This window comes from Dendroctonus ponderosae, unplaced genomic scaffold (assembly GCF_020466585.1).
Source record: "Dendroctonus ponderosae isolate FM_Combo_2020 unplaced genomic scaffold, Dpon_F_20191213v2 Dpon_F_20191213_12, whole genome shotgun sequence".
NCBI classification, from domain to species: Eukaryota; Metazoa; Arthropoda; class Insecta; order Coleoptera; family Curculionidae; genus Dendroctonus; species Dendroctonus ponderosae.
Window position 1 is genome coordinate 2,624,795 of NW_026017316.1, and position 9,248 is coordinate 2,634,042.

Sequence of the window (9,248 nt, forward strand, 5' to 3'; positions counted from 1 at the left end):
CCCAGCGCCTGCCAGAACGCCTCGCTCTCCTCGCTGCTGATCTCCGCGCGGTTCTTGCGCTCGTTCTTGTTGATCTTCTCGCACATGAGCCGCGCCTTCGACTTGAGCGTGCTTTTGGCCCGCCTGCCGTTCCAGATGTGAATGGCGGTGCCTGCGCCCAACCACCGCTTACTAAGCCGCCCCCACCCTCAAACCGCCGCCACTCACCTTGGTCCAGGATGAAGACGAAGCGCGGGTCCAGGGAGGCGGCGCTGATCGGCACCGGCTCCAGGTGAATGGAGGGCCCCGCAGGGTGCACCCGGTAGAACCGCGTCTCGAACGTCTAAAATGACAGCAACTGTCAACGTCAGTCAACGGCGGGCGATGCTAGAAGAGCACCGACGCAGGGGGGTGGCGGTCTCGCTCGCACGCATTGCGCCCTGCGCGCGCTTGCCACATTTAATAATAGCGCTAAACCCTCACCAGGTCCTCGACGGTGTAGAAGCCGCTGCAGGTGCGGCCCCCCTGGATGTACGTGATCTGCGTCTCGAACAGGTTGAGAAACTCGTCCGATTCGTCGGCTTGCTCCTCGCGGATGGTGCGGCACTGCGCCCCCAGATAGTTGCGCAGATTGACCGCATGGATGGCCGAGCAGGCCTTCTTGTCGAGCTGCACATGGGGGGGTTGCACAGTTAGGGGCTGCGCCCTTCCCCCACCAACGACGACTTACCGGGGCTTTGCCGCCGATCCAGAAGTAGATCTCCCAGTTGAGGCTCTGGTTCTCGTCCACGCTCGTTTTGAGCACGATGTAGCAGTCGCCCTCGTAGAACTTGCCGTAGGCGACCTCGTCGATGCGGTTGGGCAGGAAGTTCTCGATCTCCCAGATGGTGAGGCCCGGCAGCTGGCCGGCGTCCGCCTCGAAGAACTCCGAGTAGTCGAGCGGCGGCTTTTCCAGCGCCTCGTCCCAGCGGCGCGGCCTTAAAGCAAACGGGGCGCGTTAGAACGGTCTCGACCGCTCAGACCTGCGGGGGCCTACTTGAGCGACTCGGCCTTGGCCTCCTCCTCCTGCATGCGCCGGTTCTTCTCAGTCGCGATGTCTTTCATGCCCTGGAAGGGTAAAGACAGTTAGTCAATGTGGGTTAGCAAAGGGGGGCGGCGCCCTGCACAAACCTTCAGGATCTTGGCCTGGTCCTGGTCGGCCTCCTCGTGGTCGCGCCGGCCGCGCCGCAGGCGCATCTTGCGCGCCATCGGGTCCTTGCTGGCGCCTACAACACAACAGTCACACAGTGCAGCCCGGCAGGCGCTCGAGCTTACTTTGGGGGGGCGCAGGGGCGGGCGCCATGGCGCCCGCCAGCCGCAGCTGGTTCTGCAGGGAGAAGTCGATGTTGTAGAACTCGACGCCGGCGCCGCGCGTCGCCTCCGACGGCTTGGGCGGCATGATCAGCTCCGGGTTGTTCTTCAGGTCCAGACAGTCCAGGTCGCCCAGCAGATGGATGGCGTCGGGCAGCGTGATCAGCCGATTGGAGCTCAGGTTGAGGCGCTTGAGCGAGCCGCAGCGGCACAGCCCCTCCGGGATCATCTCCAGGCGGTTGTGGGCGGCCGCAAACACCTCCAGCGCCCCCAACTTCCCGATGCCCGCCGGGATGCCTTCAAAGTCCAGCTGGTTGTCGCTGAGGTAGAGCCGGCGCAGGCTCTGCAGCTTGCAGATGGCGCTGGGCAGCGCCCTCAGCTTATTGTGCGCCACATTGAGCGTCTCCAGCTTCTGCCACATCTCGACCGCTGCAACAAACCGGCAACGCTCAGCAACTGCTCAAAGTGCCCCCACTGTCTCACCCGAAGAGAGCTCAGCGATGTCGTTGTCGCTGAGGTTCAGCCGGCGCAGGCTGGGCAGCGAGTAGAGCGCGTCCGGGACGCGGGGGAGCGCGTTCTGCGCCAGATCCACATCGGTCAGACTGAGCAGATTCTCCAAGCTGGGGGGGAAGTTGGCGAGGTTGCGCTGCGTGTTGCGCAGATGGAGCGTCTCCAGGCTGGTCAGGCTGGGGAGCTGGCGCAGCTGGAAGTGCCCCATCGGGTTGTTGTTCAGCACCAGCGTCTGCAGGTTGGCGAGGCGGCGCGTCTGGGGCGGCAGCGTCTCCAGCCGGTTGTCGCTCAGGTCCAGAAACAGCAAATCGCTCAAGTTGATGAACAGCGCGTTGGGGATGGCGTCAATGCTACAAACCAGACTTTTAGCCCCGAAACACTCAGGCAGGCGGGCAACGACTCACTGGTTGTGGCTGAGGTTGAGCACCAGGAGGCTCCGCGCGCGCTCCAGCCCCTCAGGCACTTCCTTCAAGTTGTTGTGGCTCAGGTCCAGAGTGCTCAGCTCCTCCAGGTGGAAGAGTTCGGCCGGAATGCCGGAGCTCTTCACCTTGTTGTGGCGCAGGTTCAGGCTCCTAACCAGCCCCCCATTAGCCCGGCTAGTCAGTCATTTCCCCGCCATTTGCTCACCTCAGGCAGTTGAGCTCGGTCAGCTCCCCGTGCAGCTTCTCCAACTCGTTGCGGGTCAGCGACAGGTGCTCCAGCTTCATCAGGCTGCCCATCTCCTTGGGGATGCTGCGTAGCTGCGTGCGGTCCAGCTTCAGCCACTGCACCCCCGTCATGTACGCCACTGCGTCCGGAAACTTGCCCTCCTGCAACCCACTCAACCGGCTGCACCCGCGCCCCACTGCCTAGCCTAAATACTCACGCTGAAGTCATTGCGAGTGAAGTCGACGCCCCTCACAAAGGGCAGCACTCCTGTGTTGTGCGCCATCGCCCCCCGAGTTCCAGGGGCCGGTTTCTCACTCCTGCTCTCGCTTGCTGTCAACTGTGCGGCGCTCCCACGCTCTAGAGCCCCAAAAACGCCAAATTCTTGCACATACTTTAAGGGGGTTAACTTGGCAGGGTTGTTGACTTTTCTTCATCTATCATCGATGGTTGTGGAGAGTTGAGGTTATTGTGTGCAGCGCCTGAAATCGTCAGCTACCCCGCCAAGGGCGGGCGACTGTTTTCAGGCCAGTAAATAATGTATTATAATAAATATAACAGTAAGCGTGCGCCCCCATTTACACGGGGCCCAGCCGCACGGCAGGGCTCCACCAAAAATCCCCCATCAACTGGCAACGCCGCCCAAGCGATAGAGGTTAAAGCAGTGCAAGTGTCAACTACATGTCAGTGTGCCCCAAACAGTCAGAGCCCCCAAAAGGGGCGGCGATGAAGGGCGGGCGCAGCGCCACCCACTTCCCCCCGCAGGCCTACTCGTCGACGTTCCGCGGCCCGCCCGGGGCTGCGACGGGGGCGCCCCCGCGGAGCGACTCGGCGCCAGCCACGGTAAGTAGGAGCGGTGCTTCGTCGACCCCGTGCGCCACCAATTAGACCAATCAGGGCAATTGAGCGGCAGTCAAACTGCAAAGGTCGCGACCCCCATCATAGATAAAGACAAGCATATTAAAATGACCCCCATCAATTGTTCCTTGCTAGTCGAACAACTGTGTTGTGGACGTGCTTTCCCGTGCAAACTGCGATTGTTGCTTTCGGTGAGGTTAGGGGGTGAGTGGGGCCCCAGTCCCAGTGGCGGCTAATGTGGGGGTTTGCATTTGCAGATGGCGCTGGTGCTGTTGCTGGGGCTGTCGCTGCCCCTGGGCCCCCTTGCGCAGGCCGCGCGCTGCTCGCCTGCGGGCCCCACTCAAACATTTGGCTCGCTGGCGGAGTTCCAGGCCAGCAACGCGAGCTCCTGCGCTGTTTCCGTCAATTTCAGCGCGCAGCGCTTCGAAGGGGACCGGCTGCCGCCGCTGCGCCCCTCCGGCGCCGCCTGCCTGCTGGCGCTGGAGCTGCGCAACAAATCGCTGGCGCGCCTTGCAGATGGCGCCTTCGCCAACCTCACCTGCCTGGGGCGGCTGGATTTGAGCCAGAACCGGCTGGCGGCGCTCAGCAAGCGCACCTTCCAGGGCCTGGATGGGCTGCTGGCGCTCAACCTGAGCGGCAACGCCCTGATTGGCCTGGCGGCTGCCGACCTCCAGCCCCTCCCCAGGCTCCGCCTGCTCGACGTCTCATTCAACCGCTTAGTGGGCGTGGATAGGGAGGCCTTCAACGCAAGCCCCGCCCTCCGGGCGTTGAACGCCTCCCACAACCAGCTGAAGCGCATGCCCGACTGCTTCGACGCGYTGCCAGAGCTGCGCGAGCTSTCGCTCGACCACAACTCGATTGCGATCTTCAGCGCGCAAGCGCTGAGCGGCAACAGCGCCCTCAGGCGCCTGGACTTTATGAAGAACGAAATGGTGATCCTGCACTTTGGCGAGAACGAGACGTTCAGCTGGCCGGAGCTGCGCCTGCTCAACCTGTCAGGCAACTGTCTGGGCACGGTGAGCGTGAACAGGGCGCATGCCCTGTTTGGCAACAGCGCCGCCTGCCTGGACCTGAACGACAACCACTTTTCGTGCGCGGAGTGGCAGCGGCTGGCCGAGGGCCTGGCCCGGGGCGGGGTGTGCGTGCGCCCCGGGCGCGACTGGGGCGCCCCCCACCACATCCAGGGCATGCTGTGCGACAAGGCGTGGGCGCAGCTGTTCGAGGCGCCCCCTGCCGCGCCCCCCGCCTTCCACATCAAGTACCTGGCGCTGGCGCTTGCGCTCATCGGCGCCGCCTTCGTGTTCCTTTTGGTGCGCGACCGCTGCGCCCAGCCGTCCCTCCCCAAGTGGCTGTGCGCCACCGCCCCCTCCAGCGACATGGACTATGTCCATCTGCAGCCCGACTCTTAAGCCTTGCTGACTCTGTTGAATAAAGTTGTAGCGTTTCCACTGGCGGCAGTTGCTTTGATTGGTCTCACCCGCAGCCAACCCCCGCGCAGACTCACGTCAGTTGTCTTGATTGCAGGTGGCGGGGCCAATCAGCCATCAGCATCAGGTGAGTGGGCGAAGCCGCGTGGGGGAGTTGGGCGAAGCCGCCGGCCGCGCGTTGGGGAGCGAGTGGGACAAGGCGCGCTGCGCGTGCACAGCACGCGCGCGACAAGGACGCGCGCATAACAACGCGGACGGCCGCCGATAAACTGGCCCGAGGGCGATGCGCGTTTCGAAAGTTGGTCAGCCAACCGGAAAACATCATCGATAGCGGACTCCGATCTAGTCGGCAGGCGTCCGGAGGCCACCATTGACGTCACAGCGGTCACGTGGGCCGGCCCGGACACTGTACAGGGTGGACGTCCCGGCCAATCAGTGCGTTCCCTTTGTCCGGAAGCGACTGCCGGTAAGTGGGGCCCCCCCAATCTCATGAGCACATAGCGGGCTGCGGCCTCGCCCCCCCCCTTTCTGACCAGTTCCGGATGCAATGAATAATTCAAGCGGGCGACCACGCAACCCTGTAGCGTTTACGCGGCCTGAAAACAGACGAGCCATAACCTCACACTTGACGTCAACGGCGTCATTTCGCATGCCAGGCAAGCGCCCGCTTTCATTGAGCCGTTTGGCGCGACGCATTTTAAACAGCCGGGGGCAGTTCGGCAGTGGCCCTTTGGCTAGCGCGCCTTGTCTGTTGCACTGCGTGTGGCGGCGAGCGAGCAGGACAGCGGCGTGCCACGCCAGGCCGTTTGCGAACTCCCCCCACATTCCGCTTGGGTAATTGTATAGGCAACTGCGCAGCTGGTTTCGCGGGCGCGGCAACGCCGCATTGACGCACGGACCCGAATGAAACGCCGCACTTGGCCTGGCGGTTGATTAGTAGTGCGCCAGCCCGCCAGCCGAGCTGTCAAGAGCGAAAGTTTCGAGCGCCCGCGCCATCCTCAAGCCCAGGGTGCGTGTTTTATGATGTGTGTGAGCCGCATCGAAATGGTGCCGGCCGTAGTCAGTCTCGTTGCAACGAAGGGCCGCGACAGGTATTCCGGCCTGATCCAGGACTTGGTGTGCTTCCGATGCAGCCACAATGCGGTAGGTCGAGTGGGCGCAGCAGCAGGCCATTTGCGTCACCCACTTTCCCCCCCGAGTGCAACGTTGCCTGCATTCTGGGTCGACGCACAACAAAATAGTGACGTCAATCGGTTGCCCCCCGCGGGTCAGTGACGTCGACGCGCTCCTAACCATTGCGTTGTTGCAGGGCGACGCGCCCCACGACGCCCCAGCCGCCGCCAGGACGATCCGCTCGCCCTCGCCCCACAACGCCTTCAAGCGATGGCGCACCTCGAGGCAGCCGGGGGCGCAACCCCCCCCGCCCGACGAGATGTCGCTGCTGCAGTTTCTCGCCTTTGTAAGTCTGTGGCCCGATCGATGCGCGACCGCCCAGCCCTAAGTGCGACACACGCCGACGGCCCGTGATCACGTTGGCGCGCTATTTATAGCTGGGGGGTCACGGCCTCCCCTTAATTCCCAGACAGTCGGGCAACGCTGCGCCGTGCCTTGGCTTTAACGCGCGCGCGCATTCGCCATCGCGTGTCCAATTGCTGGCGATTTTTATATCGCATCGATATATATATTTTTATATCGGCGATAATTATATCTCCAGTTTTGCGGTTGCGGATTTTCCGTTTTCGCTATTTTCTCGAGCTTTCATTTAACTCGCTTGCTGCAAGTGGGGTTTTTGTCGTTCAACACTTGATATGGGTTTAGCGTTACGCTATTTGCGATTATCGTTTATTGCTACTTTTGGTGGTTTTCTTTTCGCCCCTTTCGGATACAAGTAGAGTTTTCGTCGCGTACTAATAAGGGCTTATGCGGGTTGGTTTATTGCTATTAAATTTACGTTGCTCATGATTAACGTTATATATTGGGCATTTTAGTCCGGGCTGATTCCATAAGAGGGAGTTTTCGCAGTGTTAGTGGCAAACGTGATTTGCGATCGGTGTCCATTTTCTGGTTTTTATACTTTAGGTAATTATACTTTCTTGTGGTCAAATTATTTAGTGACCATAACCTCACTCAAACTTATCGTTTGTCTGATAAAAAATCCGAAAAGCTCTCGATGCAAAAACGACATTTTGACATTCTTTAATTTATAACATCGTAACCGAAAGATTAATCGATTTGATGAAGTTAATAAGAAAAGTTGACTGAAAGAACAGTGACATTTACTTTGACACTGGCATTTCAGAGTTTCAGAGTCGAAGAAAAACGATAAAAATCGATTTTCTTCGACACGAAAACTCGCAGATCATTCATATTATACAGTTATCATCTGACGGGCCATATTTATGGATGCTGTATGTCAAATCACGTCAACTGTCAATTTTGACAGCCCATTGACAATGATGTGAATCGATCGGGGTCGATACACCGATACCGTCTCTTTGGAACAGTGTTGTCAGTTTGCAAAATTATTTTCCGTCGTCATGTCAATCGGGTAGGAAACCTATCGAGCACTCTAGCGTCATTCGTGTTGACAATGCGAGCACTCTAGCGTCATTCGTGTTGACAATTCGAGCACTCTAGCGTCATTCCTGTTGACATTTCGAGCAAATGTCGCGTGATGACAGTTGCGTTATGTCTGTCTGTTTGCAGAACGCGCTCGATCTGAGCCTGCCGGCGAGTCCGGTGCTGCTGAAGACGCGTCACAGCCACTGGTTCCAGTTGAGCGGCCATCCGGACAGTCTGGCGCCTGCGGGGCCCGGCACGGTGTGGAAGAAGCGCTCCCCGAACTCGGACGACACGGAGGGGCGCGTCTACGAGGAGCTGCAGCGCGACCCGCTGCTGCAGGACATCGTGCCGCGCTACTACCGCCAGGTGGAGTACCAGGGCGAGCAGTTCATCGAGCTGCAGGACCTGCTGCACGGCTTCCAGGACCCCTACGTGATCGACATCAAGATGGGCACGCGCACCTTTCTCGAGTCGGAGGTGCGCAAGACGGCCGCCCGCCCCGACCTCTACCACAAGATGGTGGCGATCGACGCGGACGCGCCCACCCCCGAGGAGCACCGCCTGCAGGCGGTCACCAAGCTGCGCTACATGCAGTTCCGCGAGCTGCAGTCCTCCACCTGCAGCGAGGGCTTCCGCATCGAGGCGATGAAGTGCCGGGGCTCCGCCCCCGTCACCGACCTCAAGACCGTCAAGTCGAGCGCCGAGGTGCTGCACACGTTGGACGTGTTTCTGGGGGGGCGCGAGGACATGCGGCAACGCCTGCTGGCGCGCCTCTGCGACATGCGCACCAAAATCGACCAGTCCGACTACTTCAAGAGCAGGGAAGTGGTGGGGAGCAGCCTGTTCATCGTCTACGACGACGCCAAGCTGGGGGCGTGGCTGATCGACTTTGCCAAGACCAATCGGCTGCCCGAGGGGCGCACCGTCGACCACCGCGCCCCCTGGGAGCCTGGCAACCACGAGGAGGGCCTGCTGTTCGGGTTCGATCGGCTCATTTCGGTAAGCCTCCCACCCCTCTCCGCCCCGCTGATGCGGGCAACCGCCACTAACTGGCTGTTTTGGTTGCAGATGGTTGGGAGCATCCGCATCCCGGAGCGCGGGGGGCGCTTTGCGCGCCCCCTTTCGGTCAGCGTCAAGTCCTGAGCGCCGGGCGCCGTCCCGGCATGTGAAAGTGCCCCGGACGCGATATGACGTCTCAGCGCCCACGGCCTCCCCACTCCTCTGTTTGTGTCCACTCCCCCAGGGCCCACTGTGTATTTGCAAGTATTAAGCCCCGCCCCCCGGGGGCGGGGCCCCAGCCCGTCATCGCTCTAGTCAATGTTCCTAGATTTAAGGCCTCCATCCGACAACACTGTGTACTTATTATTACATTTTTTAACCAGTAAACTAGAGGGACGGGTTTTTTCAAATTTATTCCCCAGTGGCCAGTGGAAAATTCCAATAAATTAATCAATAATATTAATAATAGTAGTAATAATAAATATCACACACACACACGCACACACAGGTGGGAGTATTCAGCGACTAGATCGGAGCGGGATTGCACTATTCGTGTAAAAACAATAACAAGGCGGGGGCGTGGCCTCAGGGCGACATGGAGGCGGAGCTGGGCGACCGGCTGGAGGAGCGCCGGCGCGCAAAGTAGGGGCTGTTGGAGCTGCAGGTCGAGTCCGAGCTGGGCGACAGCCTGGTGTAGGGAATGGGCCGCTTGCGTGCGCTGCATTAGTCGGAAGCAATGTTAGTGTGATTAGTGGGAGCAGAGGGGGCGAAGCGCCTGCGTATGCCATGCAACTTACCTGCCATCTGAACGACAACAACAACAACAACAACGGGCACTACACACAAACATCGGAAAAAAACAAAATCAAATCGTACAAAATCATAACGAAACTTTATTGTCATCGGGCGGGCGTGGTC

At 60.1% G+C, this 9,248-nt stretch overlaps 3 protein-coding genes across 10 annotated transcripts in view; 1 reads left to right on the top strand and 2 right to left on the bottom strand.

Annotated features, from left to right (window-relative positions):
* Positions 1 to 2,941, bottom strand: part of LOC109543485 (protein flightless-1) — a 5,077-nt gene extending 2,136 nt beyond the window's left edge. Inside the window, exons 1-11 of the mRNA XM_048663063.1 lie at positions 2,705 to 2,941; positions 2,467 to 2,648; positions 2,244 to 2,411; positions 1,813 to 2,189; positions 1,294 to 1,758; positions 1,150 to 1,244; positions 1,016 to 1,086; positions 710 to 956; positions 463 to 648; positions 208 to 322; positions 9 to 151 (exon numbers count right to left, since the gene is read on the bottom strand). Of these exons, the coding sequence (XP_048519020.1) occupies positions 9 to 151; positions 208 to 322; positions 463 to 648; positions 710 to 956; positions 1,016 to 1,086; positions 1,150 to 1,244; positions 1,294 to 1,758; positions 1,813 to 2,189; positions 2,244 to 2,411; positions 2,467 to 2,648; positions 2,705 to 2,770 (2,115 nt within the window). The 5' untranslated portion in view covers positions 2,771 to 2,941. The remainder of the gene's footprint in view (positions 1 to 8; positions 152 to 207; positions 323 to 462; positions 649 to 709; positions 957 to 1,015; positions 1,087 to 1,149; positions 1,245 to 1,293; positions 1,759 to 1,812; positions 2,190 to 2,243; positions 2,412 to 2,466; positions 2,649 to 2,704) is intronic.
* A 141-nt stretch (positions 2,942 to 3,082) lies between these two features.
* On the top strand, positions 3,083 to 8,717 carry LOC109542426 (inositol-trisphosphate 3-kinase homolog). Of its 8 annotated transcripts, XM_048663011.1 has the most exons (5): positions 3,083 to 3,327; positions 4,867 to 4,896; positions 6,079 to 6,228; positions 7,476 to 8,330; positions 8,400 to 8,717. In XM_048663011.1, exons 1-5 carry the CDS (start codon positions 3,166 to 3,168, stop codon positions 8,472 to 8,474), a joined length of 1,272 nt encoding a protein of 423 aa, XP_048518968.1. In that variant the 5' UTR covers positions 3,083 to 3,165; the 3' UTR covers positions 8,475 to 8,717. The 8 variants fall into 8 exon arrangements, with proteins under 8 accessions (XP_048518968.1, XP_048518972.1, XP_048518973.1 ...); XM_048663015.1 differs by lacking the exon at positions 6,079 to 6,228; XM_048663013.1 differs by lacking the exons at positions 3,083 to 3,327; positions 4,867 to 4,896 and adding an exon at positions 5,246 to 5,912.
* Positions 8,718 to 8,915: 198 nt separating this feature from the next.
* The window catches only part of LOC109543495 (serine/arginine repetitive matrix protein 2), a 3,803-nt gene continuing 3,470 nt past the window's right edge, over positions 8,916 to 9,248 (bottom strand). The window contains exons 8-9 of the mRNA XM_048663065.1: positions 9,128 to 9,134; positions 8,916 to 9,048 (exon numbers count right to left, since the gene is read on the bottom strand). Coding sequence (XP_048519022.1) covers positions 8,916 to 9,048; positions 9,128 to 9,134 — 140 coding nt within the window. The remainder of the gene's footprint in view (positions 9,049 to 9,127; positions 9,135 to 9,248) is intronic.